Source organism: Glandiceps talaboti, chromosome 3 (assembly GCF_964340395.1).
Source record: "Glandiceps talaboti chromosome 3, keGlaTala1.1, whole genome shotgun sequence".
NCBI classification, from domain to species: domain Eukaryota; kingdom Metazoa; phylum Hemichordata; class Enteropneusta; family Spengelidae; genus Glandiceps; species Glandiceps talaboti.
The window spans coordinates 31,050,363-31,068,954 of record NC_135551.1 but is presented as its reverse complement, the minus strand read 5'-3'; the positions used below and the strand labels follow the sequence as shown (position 1 = coordinate 31,068,954).

General features: G+C 35.9%; 2 protein-coding genes across 2 annotated transcripts in view; one reads left to right on the top strand and one right to left on the bottom strand.

Moving 5' to 3' along the window:
- The window catches only part of LOC144432503 (tubulin alpha-1A chain-like), a 7,172-nt gene extending 1,265 nt beyond the window's left edge, over positions 1 to 5,907 (bottom strand). Inside the window, exons 1-2 of the mRNA XM_078120723.1 lie at positions 5,691 to 5,907; positions 3,715 to 3,863 (exon numbers count right to left, since the gene is read on the bottom strand). Coding sequence (XP_077976849.1) covers positions 3,715 to 3,863; positions 5,691 to 5,871 — 330 coding nt within the window. The 5' untranslated portion in view covers positions 5,872 to 5,907. The remainder of the gene's footprint in view (positions 1 to 3,714; positions 3,864 to 5,690) is intronic.
- Positions 5,908 to 9,871: 3,964 nt separating this feature from the next.
- LOC144432788 (peroxisomal targeting signal 2 receptor-like) lies at positions 9,872 to 18,216 on the top strand. The gene is made up of 10 exons (XM_078121066.1): positions 9,872 to 10,005; positions 10,700 to 10,760; positions 11,147 to 11,261; positions 12,843 to 12,878; positions 13,153 to 13,230; positions 15,006 to 15,114; positions 15,801 to 15,910; positions 16,562 to 16,675; positions 16,836 to 16,991; positions 17,566 to 18,216. The coding sequence occupies exons 1-10, from the start codon at positions 9,897 to 9,899 to the stop codon at positions 17,626 to 17,628; spliced, it is 951 nt and encodes a 316-aa protein (XP_077977192.1). The 5' UTR covers positions 9,872 to 9,896; the 3' UTR covers positions 17,629 to 18,216.
- Positions 18,217 to 18,592: the final 376 nt, after the last annotated feature.

The window sequence follows — 18,592 nt, the reverse complement described above, 5'->3', positions numbered from 1 at the left end:
AATCGCAGGGACGTGTAATCTTGTCTGTATGAGTGGATATATAGAATAACATTGCTAATGTGAATGATGCTACTAATTTTACTCCATCTCAGCTTGTATGGATGGAATCAAAAAATACCATTACCAATTATGATACTAGTATATAGAGAAAGGTTTCCCTTGTATCACACGAGAGCACAGTATACGAAGAATACACTTATTCGTAGAAACATAAATCGTGTCCTTCGCTGGTATTAATCCCCAGTCCCGACAACCAGGGACGTATAAATACGTCCCTGTGACAACATTACGTATCCCTGTGTTACGAATACATATGAATCAACTAGGCAGACAACAGTGGCACTTAACTCGATGAGAAAATACAAAAGTCACTTAATCCATACAAAGTAGTTTTTCATCATTCTTCTTGCAAATACAAGTTTTTACATGTTAATGGTCTGTCAAGCGACGTCAGAGCTATAGGCTCAGATTGTTCAACGACGTCTCAAGTACATAAAATCGTTATGCAGACTAAGGAATTGGTATATAACGTCATTGGTGCATATCGTAGGCAGGTTGATCAATGGCAGAGAGTCTGAATCATCTAACCAGGTGTTTTACGTCACCATTCATGTTCATTTTCCATCACCAATTGGAGTCAATTGAGTCGTGGAAAAGTTAACAATTTTATGTCAAACATTATTATTTGACGAAATCAATTGTCATTATGTGTATCCAGTCAACTGTTGAATTGAAACAGATTCACGTTGTCTCGGTGTGTACTTTACTTCGTTATTTTAACACAGTCGGTGCAAGCGTGTCTTAACATGTCCGAAAATTGATGCTTGTTTTTGAAACTGTTGCCATAGAAAAAAAATTAACTGTAACGGATTGACTAGTCAAGAAGTAACCTACACTAACCTTACATAACTCTAAAGTATAAGTTAGTTTCAATCGAAAATCATGTTGAAATTTGTTCCAAACTTTTTACAAGATTTTTGCATTGTTTTCAACTGGAATCAAAGAAACATATTTTGCGGATCAATCGAAGTCAAAATGTCAGTTAAAATGATTACATGTATGTTATAATTCATAATTTAAAATAATTTGACACATTCGTGTTACTTATATGTGAGCTTATCTTTTAGACGGCAACTACAGATACCCGTACATACGTCTTTGCATACAACAATTAATAACTGTCAGAACCAATAAAGTAACTAGCAATCAGGAAAATATCTTTGTTTTACTTCAACTTTTAAAAAAAGCACGTCACCATTCTATAACTTGTATCACCAACAGTAACAATATCTGGTTAATCTCTAGTTTGACACGTAAATGTTCGACAGTAAAGTTACGAAGTAATACCAACAACAGATTTCGCTATAAACTCCCCAAAAAATATGAACGTTAATTTTTTCAGAATTGAACATCTAGGATATATGTCTGAAAAGTGAGAGAAAAAACTTGGAATCGCTAAGACATTTCCATGACAATCAGTGCCATCGACCTTTCACAGAGACATCTGTATAATGTACAATTCTTACAACGGTACCGATTAAAGAATGAAACTCCTGGGGGCGCTCATGTACGATGAATACAACACGTCGAAACCTAGGAGTCAAATAAGTGATCGAGGAGCCAAATGTATAGTAGTGTAGTGGTGTAGTATTTATATTTATTTTTAGTATATAAAAGCTATACTCGTCCTATTCAGTTAATCTCTTGCTGCTGACCTTAGCTCACTGTAGCGAGTTGTATGCTAAGCAACATTAGCTTTTAACACTTTGAAAGTTTTTCGGGGGTACGAGTCACAATGATCGATGAAAGCATAGACCCTCCAAATGATGAAAGATACCATTTTTGTCACCAGATAGATCGATGTAAACTCATAAGCTTAGTGTGCTCATCGGAACTTTACTGAATGGCGTGAGCATATATGAATTAATCTTCATTATTACCACTGAAAATATGACATTGCAATATAGATATAACGTTATTACTTTTTAACGTTAACAATTCATCATTTGAACTGTACCGCTTTTCACGCTTCTGTGATTTTTATCTAGCTATACCACTTCGCTGCAAAACAAGCTAAGAAAAATAAGTTTCCAGGTGGGTAGTTTTCAGAAGAATACTTTGTTTTCAAAACGTTAAATGTGAAATGTACACTTGAGTTCGGAACTTAAACGTGTGTACGTCGGACATATCACATTCTCCCAAACCAGAGCTGTGATTTCTTCCATGACACTGCGAAATAACGAATTTTTGGAGGTGCGTCTTGGACGGTGCTGTAAAAGAGGCTGTGGTTCATGACGATTGCATATCAAGGATTTTCTTTATATTCACGTGATCACTAGGGGTTCTTTGTTGATAGCAACCCTTACCAGTAACTGTTCAGAATGATATGTTTCAGAACATGGAAAAAAGAAATCACACAGGACAGTCTTTTCTCTTTTGAAATATGACATATAAGAAAACTAGTGACTATGCAGTGCAGTGACTGTGAATTATTTTGTCTGTATTCATAAACATCTCTGTCTGTAGTACTCATATGATAACCATTGCAACTACAGACTTTTCTCATATGACAACATCAAATTCTACAGGACTTTACTTATGCTGTTTGCATATACGTATATGATAGGATAGCAGTGGTTGTCTTGTGGTTTGTACGTTTTTATTTAATAGGAATTTAAGTTATGTAGGAATATACATAATTACATATTTCACGATAGCAAACTATGAGCTAGTCTATCTGCTAGACCTCGGATGTTCTTCCGATACAATATGACACACGACCGAACATCGCTATCGAGGATGGAACACCCAAGGGCAAGCCCTCACTGCGAACTTCGTTCGCTTATAGTACCGAAAGAAAGCCCGAACGTCTAGCAGCAAGACTAACTTTGAGCAAAACAAGACACAACTTCTTCATTGATGTGTTTCTTCGTCATTATGCTGATTCTAAGTATGAACGTATAGGGTTAGATCTGTCATAGGCTATGTGTGGACTAGTACCACACTGAGTCACGCTACAGTTATTGTAACTTGTACTTATAAACGGTCTCTACGCCATGCATCTCACTGTCTTTACATAGCCAAGATACCATTACATATCCTGTAACACAGCATATAACACTTTGGACCACTGAGATAACACAAAGTAAATCGGTCGGCATGTCAAATACTTGTAAGGTAACCCTGTGAATCAAGTTTGAGCACTTTTTTGGAAATGTGAGATGAACGAAAACATAAATAATCTAAGTTTGGAATAAGTGTATTGATATCAGTATTGAGTACCGTTAACCATGTTTAGTTCAGTTACAATACACCAAGCAAATCTAGTCAATAATTCAAAACCTGAAGTGGGTAATGTCTCACTTAATCAATGCAAACGAGGGGATTATGTCATCAGCTTCGTAAAGTAAGTTTAAAAATAACAATTGTTCTTGTACAATTGTATCAACTTTCTGCTTTCACGTTGAATGCTATGCTTAGAGCTATCGATCGTTATGGAAACACCTCTGGTGAAGATCTTGGTATGTTGTATATACTGGTGTATATACTGATACGTCGTTACACCACACGTATGTTTATGCCAATATGAATTATTAGTAGAACCTACTTATCTGTGGTAGAATATTGATCAATTACTGGCTACTGAGTGATTAAAATCAGTGAAAACTCTCCCTCATTTAATATTTGTTGTAGGTATCTAGACTGAATACGTACCACTTTCCGTACTCTGTCCAATACCAAGTCAATTAGTTCTTTACCAATAGTGTAATGACCACGAGCATAGTTGTTAGCGGCGTCTTCTTTGCCTGAAATGAGTTGCTCAGGATGGAAAAGTTGGCGATAAGTACCAGTACGAATTTCGTCTGAAATTTATGAAAGAAAACAAATGATATAATGAATGATATGATTAGCAAGCAATTAGGTATCGAAGCTTGAAATACACATACACCTCCCCTCCCACACACACTAACAACCATACAGACAAACAGACAGACAGACAGACAGACAGACAAACAGACAGACAGACAGACAGACAGACAGACAGACAGACAGACAGACAGACAGACAGACAGACAGACAGACACAGACACAGACACAGACACAGACACAGACACGAACACGAACACGAACACAAACACAAACACAAACACAAACACAAACACAAACACAAACACAAACACAAACATAAATGTATACACACATATGTGAGTTTGGCATGTAGTATGGCGCACTATTTTTGTCTCAAGTTGTTTCATCATGTGAAATAGAAGTAAACATAATGAGACTTGAGCACCTGTTTCGTTCTTTCAGACGAACTATTCGACATTAAAAAAACTTCTACCACCAAATGTTTAATTGACACTCCCCTGACTGTCAGTACTGTCCTAGTGGGAAGTGATGGCATCACAACAGTGATAAGTAATCAGATTATTACGTTCCTACCTAAAGTCATTGTCAATTTCATTGTCGTATTATATGTGGATTGTGTTCTGAAGGCCTAAGCTCTCAGCAACCAATAAATGATAAAGTATTTTATCGGAATCGAGGAAATGGTCCGATATTTCTGGCAAGGGTTATGTTTGTTTTTTTCACTTTGTATCAGTTTCGTGTTTGTGTCAAACACATACTGAATTTCGTTAACCACGGTTCTGTGGGGAAATATTGGAGTTATGTCCTATTACTATCGAGGTCTTACAGCTTTAACATTCATCAAAACACGAAATAAATTAAAGTTGCCGAATTATTTTAGTGAATGTGATCTAATAGTAATAAGAAAGGTCATCAAATGTAAAGAATCTCCAACCGAATATTTAGTTTAGTCTTAATGCTGTGTATACGCGATGAGAACCTTCTCAGTTGTCACCAGTTGTCAAGGTAACGTGTCAAAGTGATGAAAAATGTTAACAGGTAAGGAAGTATTGTTTCATTATGTCGTAAAGAAACAATACATATGTAAAGCAATACAGGTTATATTGGCGTAGTAACGAATTTATTTCGGAATTCATTAGTATATTTTCCAATACACAGACAACTGCTACATAATTAATCAAAGAGATTACAGAACTAATTTTGGGCCATTGTGGAAATCGAATTAGACAATAAAAACATAACAATGTAGAGTTACGAGATAGATTAGACTGCTTTTACTGTTATGAGTCTGATAACTTCAAAAACCAAACTATCTTACAACAATGTCAATATCAGTGAACTTTGAAAACGGTAAAATTATATTTTCACTAGTTTATGTTGTTGGCAACCCTTCAACCGATCGAATTTGATCTTTGATCGCCTCATACCTCCAATAAACGAATCAACATGTGTTCCCTATTTAATCTTTTGACTTCGTTTACAGTTCAACGGATCCTTTACAATGGAAAATCAATATCCGTGTATGTAGGTCTGAAATTCCATACAACATTATCCACGTCGTCGTTGTCTCCAACTTTACCCTTCTACTAACATGATTACTTATAACCAGTTTGAGACAATCAATGTTGGTTTTGTGAAAGTTTAATGGGTTGGAAAACTTTTACTACTCAATTATCTGCCAAATGTGATCGTTAGATAAACTTTTTTTTAAAAACTAGTATCAAAAGTTAACTGACTAGAGGAAATGAAAACACAAACTTGCCGATGAAATACTAAAATATACGAGATTTGACGAATAATAAAGAGCAAAGGTTGCCTACCTACTACGGTTGGTTCTAAATCGGCGAATACTGCCCGGGGGACGTGTTTACCCGCTCCAGTCTCGTAGAAGAAGGTGTTGAAGGAGTCATCACCACCACCAATGGTCTTGTCACTTGGCATCTGACCATCAGGTTGGATACCGTGTTCCAGACAGTACAATTCCCAACAAGCATTGCCCATCTGGAGACCGGCTTGTCCGAGATGAATCGAGAGACACTCACGCTAAAATGGATATGACATTGTATGTGTTACTTTTAACGTGAAATAAAGTGGTTACCATGGACGATGTCAAATTGAAAAGACAGTTTCCCAGTAGTACCACAGTACCGTTAAAACCAAGATTAAGTTCATCTACTACGACATACGAGGCAAATTACATATAAAAGTTTTCACTAAAACTACTCTCTAAGACTAATAACTTACTCGTTCGATCACACAACATATTGCCGATCAGATGCTTGCACTAAGCAAAGAAGTCTTGAAATTGCCATACATGAGATAAACTTCACGAAAAATGCTAGAAAATGACAGAGCTTACCATTTTGATAGGTTGATGACGACAATATAAAGCTGGTTTGTCAGGAAAATGTCAATAAAATAACGCAGTATAGCGATTTCCAATGTTTTTTTGCCTCACGTCGACTGCAAAGTGTTCGTATACGCGAGTTACGTCTACTGAAATGAGCGGCGCTCACTCACGCCTTATATATTCATACATTGGTCAATTGATCGTCATAGCAACAACACCCAACGGCATCGACTATACATGTTCAATCAAAACTCTCAGTTGCTGGGCCGTTTCTTCTAAAACACTAGAAGAATGATGGCTGCAAAATTTCATTTTCATGAACTTTTGATGTCAACTTTTGTCATTTTCATTCTGACATGCAAGTCTTGGTGTGATTGGTCATGGTCCGTTCAATCTTGGAGCACTCTTTAAGACCGTGCTAAGTCGATGTCATACCGTGCCAACAAATGACTTGACAGCGTTGCGAAGAAAACAAAGGCTATAGTGAGAGTGAAAATAACTCTTGTACAACTAACTTAATTTGGCAATAATAAGTTGCTCTATAACCCAGCTTCATTTCTGGGCTTTCGGTGGAGTCGTATTCTCTGTTACCATGACACAAAGGAAACCCGACCTGGGGTCGATCCCCTGATAAACACTTTCTGATTGACCGGTTAATCCATCCTCAAACTCGTATTCATACGCTATGTCGTTACTGGCGACGCTAGAATGAGATCTGATGAATGGATGGGATTAAGTTGTTCATTATAGCAAACATTACAATGTTTAACAGCCATACATTGCAGTTGGTACAAGTTCTCGTAAAGCAACCGACACATAGCGAATACTCTCAAATATGGAGTACGGGAGATTAAACGGTGGATTGGCTTCATGAGAAGTTGACGAAAGTAATTTACAGTTATAGCCTGTACAGATACATCTTGCCTGAATGGATACAAGTAGTATAAATACATTACCTTAACGGAGCACAAGTTTCATTTATAAACTTTTTATCAGGTGGTTTATGATAAATACTACTTTATACATAAAATGGCAGTTAAAAACGCGAAACTATTCTAGTATACATAACGTAATGTTGATGGCTACATGCTTCGGTGGCATTAACAATCGCATTCTAGAGTTGTTAGCACAGAGGATGGCATAGTATGCTATATAAGTAGGTTTCCTTGTCTCGTTACGTACTAATACTATCATAATAACTTATGTAATGAAATATTGTATATTATCCCTAAATGCTAGGTATGTTTCAGACAATAGATAGAACTTGAATATTACAGGTATCTATTAATATGCAGTAAAAATACCCTAAGTTGTAAAACGTATAACCTTAGCGTATGCCTCTATAGTTTATACCAAGCTCTTGTTTGTAACTCAATAAATTGCAAAAAGCTAGAAAGTGTCTTAACGGTTTGTTAAAACATTTGACATACATAGTTTAATTTTTTTGTAATTTATTGAGTTACAAACAAGGATTTGGTGTATGTTGTTACATATTGTTTTTTTTTAAATATAGGAAAACATAGTAAATTTGTTTTATGAATTTAAAAAATCCCAAATAAATATCCATTTGTCATCTATATGGTCAGGTGCACTTTAATTGTTACTGTCACTGTCTGTAACGAACAGTTCTGTTCACCGTTATCGTCTTCAAATCGCTGGGTTATCACCGATTTAGGCCAACAGGATAGTGCTACACATTATGATTCTGACTTTCCCATTATTGAATATAAAGTGTTCAATTCTATCGATAGTAACCAAACCAATATGTAAATTAGTCTGAGGTTAAACATATGTTATTTCCTGGTAAGGTTTCTAACCCTAACACCAAAGCATAGCCCAAACCCAATGTCCAAGTTCACTTTATTAATATATACAACAATAGGTACAAACTTAGACACAATGTGCACGTGGTTGATTCTATCGACTACTGCAGCCTAGCCTAGCTAGGCAATTGTCGCTAAATCTTATCTTGGGGTAATAACATTGAAAATCAATCAATAGAAGTCCCACCAAGGTTGCATGCAAGCTATTTCCGCCTCTTGGCACTTTTCGAAATATTAACAATTCGTTCACTACTTCTAGGTAGTGTATATTATACTCAGTATGTTACACCATCCAACATGTAGGTACATGCCAAGCTACACTAAGCTTCAGCCGTTAACAACGCCCCCTACATCGACTGCATTATTACCTGTGTGTGTGACAGCTGCAGTTAACAACAATTTCGGTTCGGTTCAGTTCAATTCAATATTCTCAAATACATCGTCAAAAAGTTAACAATTTTACAGACATGCCTTAATGTGGTTAAACATGATTATTGGTCAACTCTTCTTTGTGTTTGATACTATAGGCCCTGTGTGTTTGTGAGTTGAAAGGTTGCGACTTGAATCATTGGTACATATTTTTCAAGTTGTATATATTATGTGCACAGCATCATACCGTGCGCAAGTCCAGTTGTTTGAAAAATTGCCATACCCCTATGACAATAGTGGCCATTTCACATGTAGAAAAATATCCAGTAATTCCTGTTGTATAGAAACATTGTTGATTTGTAGATTCAGTAATTACATGGGGGGGGGGGGGGTCGGAGAAAATCAGGCCCGGGCTGTTGGATAAAATATGACCTTTCCCAATTCCCATTTTCTACAATTTTATAATCGCTATTCGGCAAAATGATTGGTCTCCAATATTTCGTTGTCAATTTTCATTCGGGAGCCTGCAATATAAAACGTGACATTCTGCTATGTAAATTTACTAGTACAGGCTGTATATCTTTTGAGAAAAGTATACGACGAACTTGCAAGGGCGCCCTCTATTTTGTTTGGGTCAATACGCTACACAGACAGTTTCAACTGAATGTGTTTCAGCATGGAATTTCAAAAAACAAAACAAAACAAATAATGATGATGATGGTGGTGGTGGTGGTGGTGGTGGTGGTTTCGTATGGTATGGTTGATTTTGAAATTCTGGGTAGTGTTTTAAACTAAAATAATTACAGTGACTTTGCCAATGTGTACCGTGTCTTGAGAAAACTATGCATTTGTCAATGAGAATTGTTTTCATGTCTGTGGTATACTTAATCGCCGTTATTATATTCACCCTGAAATATTGCCATTTGTTAAATTGATGGCAACACATATGGCCTTGGTGTTTACAACATGGTTTAAAATTCCGCTTACGACAACTTTTACATACATGCAATTATGTTACATGTAAAGAGATTAAAGGATAACTTTATCTGTTGTTCATGTTTGTCAGTGCTTATATGATGTTGTTGCTGTTGTTGTTTGTTTATTTTTTACATTTGTGTTATAAACATAATTAAGCCTGAGCTCCCTGTGACTAGATGCCGAGAATGTACTGTTTGTCTATTTTTTTTCATTTTTGTCTGAAATGTATTTTAATCAGTAAGGCTTTGAGAAAAATCTTTTTCAGCGGTGACGTAGTCTGTAGAGTTTAGAATTTACATGTAAACGAAGTGCAGTCCATCTATTGTCCATAAAACTCAGCACAAGGACCTCCACATGCCACATCACAAAAAGAAACAGTAAGAAACAGGTCAAAGGTTCGTGTAAAGGTCAAAGGTTTCAGTCACCTGATACATTTTAGTCAGCTGACAAAAGTAATCTCTGTTTCGGGACGCCGTGGATGGTACCATGTCTTAGTGGTGATCGTAATGTTAGCATCATTCCGTACCCAGGCTCGCCATGGCTATGCTGTAGAGTTTTCACCATACTTACCGAACAGACTAGCGTGTGCTACATCGCAGCATTATGGAATCGCAGGTAAATTCCACTACATCATGGAAGTAGAAGTAGGGGTTCTACTTCCATGACTACATCAATACATAAAAATCAATGGTACGTCTGTACCGCATCAAAGTACTCACAGTGCTAGTGCTACAGACAAACTTGTGTGCTGAGGATAGATTTTGTCTCAGCTCAGATTACTTGGTGGTCTGAGATTCTGTGTAATGTTAATTGTATAACCTACGGCACAGTCCGTGATAGAGGGTCTGTGCCTACATGTTTTGTCAGTAAATGCTTTTACACAGTTAGTCCTGCTTGAAGACGGTGTACGGGACGCGATTGTAATATTGTCCCTCAACACAAGAAGGGAATCGAGTCCCGAATTACTCCGAGGCAAGCAGGAATGCATAGTTCTTTGATATGAATATAACTGAATTTTGCCGTCAACGATATTGTGTTACGAAGCGTCGAATGATAACAAATATTAACATCACACCAATGGCGGGTCGCCCCTCCATTGTCTATGCTTACAGGTACTAAACTTATTGTTTACATTGTAGTAGTATCCATGTTGACAATGTTGTGAATTACTCGGTATGATGTCATCCTATGGTACACCCTGTTTACAGTATTTTTGAAACAAATATTTTGCTCGTAGATGCATTCCTCTTCTAATACCTTGACAGACATGTAATTGAAATACTTTACTATACTACTGTTTTGATTTCAGGATGTGGTACTTTATTTGTCCTAGATACCAGTCCTGATGGAAGACTACATCCCATACGCAGGTATGTTTTATATGTCACTCCTACCATCAAAGTTTGAGAGACTTTCTCCAATGTCTATACTCATACTTAGTGGTATGGATATTACTGTCTATACAAATTGTTGATGTATATCTCTGTATACATGCAACTATAAACTTGTCTATACATACTCTTATTTGGTAGTCAGTCTGGTGAAGTTTTGCCCACATTGTTATCAGATCAACCAATGAAGGCAGCAAAAACAATATACACTTTGAATAGTGTACCACAATGCATATCTTTATACAATATCAGTAAAACAATCAAACATTCTTCTCACTTTATGAATTGTTATAGCAACTACTAACAGCTCTTATTTTGCAGTATAAAATAGTATTTCATATGTTTGTTTCTATGGTAACACATAGTTATGATTGGAATGATGGTCTATTTGACGTCACATGGTCTGAGAATAATGAACATTTAGCAGTAACAGGAAGTGGAGATGGTAGTATACAATTCTGGGATATATCACAACCAAAGGTGAGATCTGAAAATGCTAATTCCCATGTACCAAGTATGTAGGTAGTTACACATTGTAACAAGTGTCTTGCTAACATTTCAAACTAAACATCTAGTTAGTTACATTTTGTAACAAGTGTCTTGCTAACATTTTAAACTAAACATCTAGTTAGTTACTCTTTGTAACAAGTGTCTTGCTAACATTTCAAACTAAACATCTAGTTAGTTACTCTTTGTAACAAGTGTCTTGCTAACATTTCAAACTAAACATCTAGTTAGTTATACTTTGTAACAAGTGTCTTGCTAACATTTCAAACTAAACATCTAGTTAGTTACACTTTGTAACAAGTGTCTTGCTAACATTTCAAACTAAACATCTAGTTAGTTATACTTTGTAACAAGTGTCTTGCTAACATTTCAAACTAAACATCTAGTGAGTTACACTTTGTAACAAGTGTCTTGCTAACATTTCAAACTAATCATCTAGTTAGTTACACTTTGTAACAAGTGTCTTGCTAACATTTCAAACTAAACATCTAGTTAGTTACACTTTGTAACAAGTGTCTTGCTAACATTTCAAACTAAACATCTAGTTAGTTACACTTTGTAACAAGTGTCTTGCTAACATTTCAAACTAAACATCTAGTTAGTTACACTTTATAACAAGTGTCTTGCTAACATTTCAAACTAAACATCTAGTGAGTTACACTTTGTAACAAGTGTCTTGCTAACATTTCAAACTAAACATCTAGTTAGTTACACTTTGTAACAAGTGTCTTGCTAACATTTCAAACTAAACATCTAGTTAGTTACACTTTGTAACAAGTGTCTTGCTAACATTTCAAACTAATCATCTAGTTAGTTACACTTTATAACAAGTGTCTTGCTAACATTTCAAACTAAACATCTAGTGAGTTACACTTTGTAACAAGTGTCTTGCTAACATTTCAAACTAAACATCTAGTTAGTTACACTTTGTAACAAGTGTCTTGCTAACATTTCAAACTAAACATCTAGTTAGTTACACTTTGTAACAAGTGTCTTGCTAACATTTCAAACTAAACATCTAGTTAGTTACACTTTATAACAAGTGTCTTGCTAACATTTCAAACTAAACATCTAGTGAGTTACACTTTGTAACAAGTGTCTTGCTAACATTTCAAACTAAACATCTAGTTAGTTACACTTTGTAACAAGTGTCTTGCTAACATTTCAAACTAAACATCTAGTTAGTTACACTTTATAACAAGTGTCTTGCTAACATTTCAAACTAAACATCTAGTGAGTTACACTTTGTAACAAGTGTCTTGCTAACATTTCAAACTAAACATCTAGTTAGTTACACTTTGTAACAAGTGTCTTGCTAACATTTCAAACTAATCATCTAGTTAGTTACACTTTGTAACAAATGTCTTGCTAACATTTCAAACTAATCATCTAGTTAGTTACACTTTGTAACAAGTGTCTTGCTAACATTTCAAACTAAACATCTAGTTACTCCCCAAGTTACACTTTTGTGTTAATAACTTTAGATGTAGATACCTTTTAACATTAAGCACCAAGACAAGTATTAATACTTTTTGTAATCTTCATATTTTTCAGGGACCCATCAAAGTACTTAAAGAACATAGTAAGGAGGTATGTAGAATCATAGACAGTGGAGGAATGTATAGTATACAATTTATTGTAGACACTGTATATTGTATAATTCACATCACTCTTTCTATGTACATTGTGTAGGAGTTCTATCTGACAGTAAATTGTCTATTTACATCATGTGTTTTTGAGATTGAGTTTCAGAGAACAAACCATGTAGATGTAGCTATACTACATCTATTTCAATGTACAGTTAAGAAGCATTCTTTTCATATGTTACTGTTGCATAAATAGTAATTTCTCATTATCTTTGTAGGTGTATGGTGTTGACTGGAGTCAAACAAGAGATCAAAATTTGATACTATCAGCTTCCTGGGACAGGACTATAAAATTGGTAAAACAGCGTCAGTCATTCTAACCTGTAAATGTATACTATATCAACCATTATCCATGTATCTATACCCACTAGGCCTATGTACAAGTGTATACCCACTAGGCCTATGTACAAATGTACACCCACTAGGCCTATGTACAAATGTACACCCACTAGGCCTATGTACAAATGTACACCCACTAGGCCTATGTACAAATGTATACCCACTAGGCCTATGTACAAATGTACACCCACTAGGTCTATGTACAAATGTATACCCACTAGGCCTATGTACAAATGTATACCCACTAGGCCTATGTACAAATGTACACCCACTAGGTCTATGTACAGATGTATACCCATTAGGCCTATGTACAAATGTACACCCACTAGGCCTATGTACAGATGTATACCCACTAGGTCTATGTACAAATGTACACCCATTAGGCCTATGTACAAATGTACACCCACTAGGCCTATGTACAGATGTATACCCACTAGGTCTATGTACAAATGTATACCCACTAGGGCTATGTACAAATGTACACCCACTAGGTCTATGTACAAATGTATACCCACTAGGCCTATGTACAAATGTACACCCACTAGGCCTATGTACAAATGTATACCCACTAGGCCTATGTACAAATGTATACCCACTAGGCCTATGTACAAATGTATACCCACTAGGCCTATGTACAAATGTATACCCACTAGGCCTATGTACAAATGTATACCCACTAGGTCTATGTACAAATGTATACCCACTAGGCCTATGTACAAATGTATACCCACTAGGCCTATGTACAAATGCATACCCACTAGGCCTATGTACAAATGTATACCCACTAGGCCTATGTACAAATGTATACCCACTAGGTCTATGTACAAATGTATACCCACTAGGCCTATGTACAAATGTACACCCACTAGGCCTATGTACAAATGTATACCCACTAGGCCTATGTACAAATGTATACCCACTAGGTCTATGTACAAATGTATACCCACTAGGCCTATGTACAAATGTACACCCACTAGGCCTATGTACAAATGTATACCCACTAGGCCTATGTACAAATGTATACCCACTAGGCCTATGTACAAATGTACACCCACTAGGCCTATGTACAAATGTATACCCACTAGGCCTATGTACAAATGTATACCCACTAGGCCTATGTAAAAATGTATACCCACTAGGCCTATGTACAAATGCATACCCACTAGGTCTATGTACAAATGTATACCCACTAGGCCTATGTACAAATGTATACCCACTAGGTCTATGTACAAATGTATACCCACTAGGCCTATGTACAAATGTATACCCACTAGGTCTATGTACAAATGTATACCCACTAGGCCTATGTACAAATGTATACCCACTAGGCCTATGTAAAAATGTATACCCACTAGGCCTATGTACAAATGCATACCCACTAGGTCTATGTACAAATGTATACCCACTAGGCCTATGTACAAATGTATACCCACTAGGTCTATGTACAAATGTATACCCACTAGGCCTATGTACAAATGTATACCCACTAGGCCTATGTACAAATGTATACCCACTAGGTCTATGTACAAATGTACACCCATTAGGCCTATGTACAAATGTATACCCACTAGGCCTATGTAAAAATGTATACCCACTAGGCCTATGTACAAATGCATATCCCTTTAGGCTAAGGTACAATTGCAATGTCACATATGTAAGTATTCACATAGGGTTTCCTTCGAGCCCTCTATCTCACTAATTTATCTCATCAGTTTAACAACTTTAATTACAGTGGGACCCTCTAGGCCACCAATCCTTGTCAACATTTTCTGGACATGATCATGTGGTCTACAGTGCAATATGGTCACCACATCTCCCAGGATGCTTTGCATCTGTGTCGGGTAAGTGGTTATTCTTTTATATAAACTGATTGTGCTTGTCTTCATGATAACTTGATAAAACAAAACAATCTCTCCTCAATACAAACTTGGAATGGCCAAAAGATAGTGCTTTATATACAAAGCACTTTTGATGTGTACTTGTTGCTGGGGAATTTCCAACATTTTGAAACTTTTTCTTGCTGATCACAGACACTAAATGTACTATATAATGAAAGTGTTCTGTATTCCTGTCAACATAAAAAGATATAACAGCAACAAAAGTCATTATATGTACATGAAATATGTGTGTAGTTATTAAGTTTTACTGGTGTACTTTGAGTTATGTCTTCTATGAAACATTGTTTCTGTGATATTTAAATGTTGTGATGATGATGTTTGTTACAAAATGGTGTGTAGTTGCAACAATGTTACTGACATAAGAAATGCCAATGCTAGTATTTGTTACCATGGTATTGATGAACATGACATTTCTTGTTAACTTTGTAAAAACATATATAACAGTGTGTACTCACTGCAGATGATACAAATCAGGTGTATGTTAAGGGGTCTGACACTATTCCTAACCCTAACCTAATCATAACCGTAACCCCCTAGCTTGAATACAAATGTGTAATTCTACAGCCTGCTGTTCTACATTTTTATACCACATAGAGAGATAAATGTTTGTTTACATTTTGTCTATAAAGGTGACCAGACTCTAAGAGTATGGAATATCAAGAGACCTCAAATGCCTTCTATTAGCATAGCAGGTGTTAATGCAGAAATACTCACTTGTGATTGGTGCAAATATGACCAGGTAAATCAACTAATCCTTCTATTAGCATACCAAGTGGTAATGTAGAAATGCTCAGATGTGGTTTGGGTAGAACAATTTTATTAACATACCAAGTGCTAATGCAGAAATGTTTACTTTTGTTAACCGATGGGTTGTCAGTGGCCGAGTGGTTAAACCATTGGCCTCTTACCGCTGTGGCCAGGGTTCAAACCCATCCAGGGTTCGATTAAATTTACCACGCTGTAAGTAAGTTTGACTCCACTGAACAACACAGGTTTTCCCGGGTCCTCCAGTTTCCTCCTGCATTAACACTGAACCCATGAGGGATGGCCCTCACTGGACTTCTTGGGAGACAAGTGTTTATATTATACTTAAAGAACTATCCAGTATAAATAATGATTATTGTTACTTGTGATTGGTGTCGATATGATCAAGTAAAACAAAAACACTTTATCAACATAATATATGTCTTCTACTAAAACACGTTACTAAATCAGGTGAATATGATCTGAAGATATCTCTTTCTGTATCAATCATTGGACTGATGGTATCTTTCAGAATTACCAATCATGTGACTGTCTTGTGACCTCTTTCAGCATTACCAATCATGTGACTGTCTTGTGACCTCTTTCAGCATTACCAATCATGTGACTGTCTTTTGACATTTTTCAGAATATTCTGGTGGCTGGCACTGTTGACAGTAGAATCTTTGGTTGGGATCTTCGTAACCCACGGCAACCTATATTTGTCCTTCCTGGCCATGAATTTGCAATAAGGAGGCTTAAAGTAAGTTAATATCACAATTGTGGTCCAAACTTAAGTGACAATGCAGCTAGCTTAAAGTCTAACACAATCATAGATGTTGAAACACAACACATTTTGTTGAAGTAACATTATACTATATGCCACATATAGCTTCTTACACATAACTCTGTTTTCGTTCCAGTGCTCTCCACACTCATCGTCAATCATAGCTTCCTGTTCCTACGACTTCACAGTCAGACTTTGGGATTGGAATTCACCTCAGAAACTACTTGAAACAGTTCAACATCACACTGAATTTGTGTGTGGTGTTGATTTTAATATGCATGTACCAGGACAGGTATGTACAAATCTACTCCAAGGGAAGGTCAATGCAGTTACATATGAAATCAAGTATTGAAAATGATTTGTTATCGGGAGATGTACACATACAAGCTTGTCACCTTGGTGATACGATCACAAAATGTAATTTTGTTCACTACACTGCAGTAACATACAATGTATGATATCGGTATAGGCATGGTAAAGTGTTTGACTGTCTGAGTGTATGTATGTATGTATGTATGTATGTATGTACATACGTACGTATGTACGTGTGTGTATGTATGTATGTATATATGTATGTGTGTGTGTATGTATGTGTGTGTATGTATGTATGTATGTATGTATGTATGTATGTATGTGTGTGTGTATGTATGTAAACAAATGAAGCTTTATATTTCATGGAATATTTCTACTGATATCTAGTTGTGAATTTGTTCAAGGCAGTGATCAGATCAGTGATACTGTGCAAGAGCCTGTGCATAAACCCCATCTCATATACAATCCATTCTGTTTGTTGTTATTACAGTGTAGAAACTTCCCAAAACCATATATTGTTTAGTTCTGAGCTGTTTGTTGTCTCTGTCTTACAGATAGTTGACTGTTCATGGGATGAGAAAGTGATGATGTACACGCCAAGATCTCTGATATCATGATGACAGCTATGCCATCTTTTACACTGTAACACAATGACACTATTTTATAGAACTACACGTTACATAGTGCTAATCTGAACTTTTAGTGTATAAAATTGTCTGTTTTATAGAACTGCTAATTTTGATTAGAACAACTAGTTTGTGTGGCTACATTACATACTATATAGAACCAGCAATGTTGCATAGAACCATCAGTGTTGTAATGCTTTCAGGATGGAACCAAATGTTCATATAGTTCCCATATACAACCACCAATATTGCAAACAACTGCCAGTTTTGTAAAACTTTGTGTAGAGCAGTGTTGCATAGAACTACTGTCATACAGAATCACCATTTTCATGATTTTACAGCACTATTGTCATGTTATAGAACTACCAGTGTCATAATAGAATGACCAGTAGAACTACCAATGTTATATTGAACCACCGGTGTTGTAGAGGTACCAGTGTCACACAGAACTTTCTCACATCACAGTGTTATCCCATAACTTGCTTGAACTCAAGCTATATCATATGTTTTATAAGTGTGACATGTAAAAGTGTATTATTGAGAAAAACTGGTGTAATATTAATAGTCTGAAATACTTGATTTACTGTATTAGTACAAAAAGTCACATTTATGTAATTTATTTGATGTTGTTGGATTAAAATCTATACTTGTAACGCTATGCAACAATACAGAATAGAATAAATGGAAAATAAAAACAAAGTCAGGACACCAGATTCTCACATGAAGTTTATTTATACAGAGAAAAGAATGTACACATGAAAACAATAAGTTATTGTCTTTTTTTTTTAATTTTAAGAGCAAAGTTTTTTATACCAATTTACAATGAATACAATTATGTTCCGATGTATAATAAAACTGTTACATTTATATGGTCTTATATATGGTTTTCTGTTACACATATCATTATTCATGTTCAGGGCCAAATGTGGCATAACAATGTACAAGTACTTTATTA

What these genes read in the sequence shown, in the direction of transcription:
- LOC144432788 (XM_078121066.1), top strand. Translation starts at nt 9,897, where the DNA reads ATGTTAGCATCATTCCGTACCCAGGCTCGCCATGGCTATGCTGTAGAG. An exon ending in AGACTACATCCCATACGCAG is followed by an intron (nt 10,761 to 11,146) that starts GTATGTTTTATA and finishes GGTAACACATAG; the next exon opens with TTATGATTGGAATGATGGTC. An exon ending in ATTGGTGCAAATATGACCAG is followed by an intron (nt 15,911 to 16,561) that starts GTAAATCAACTA and finishes GACATTTTTCAG; the next exon opens with AATATTCTGGTGGCTGGCAC.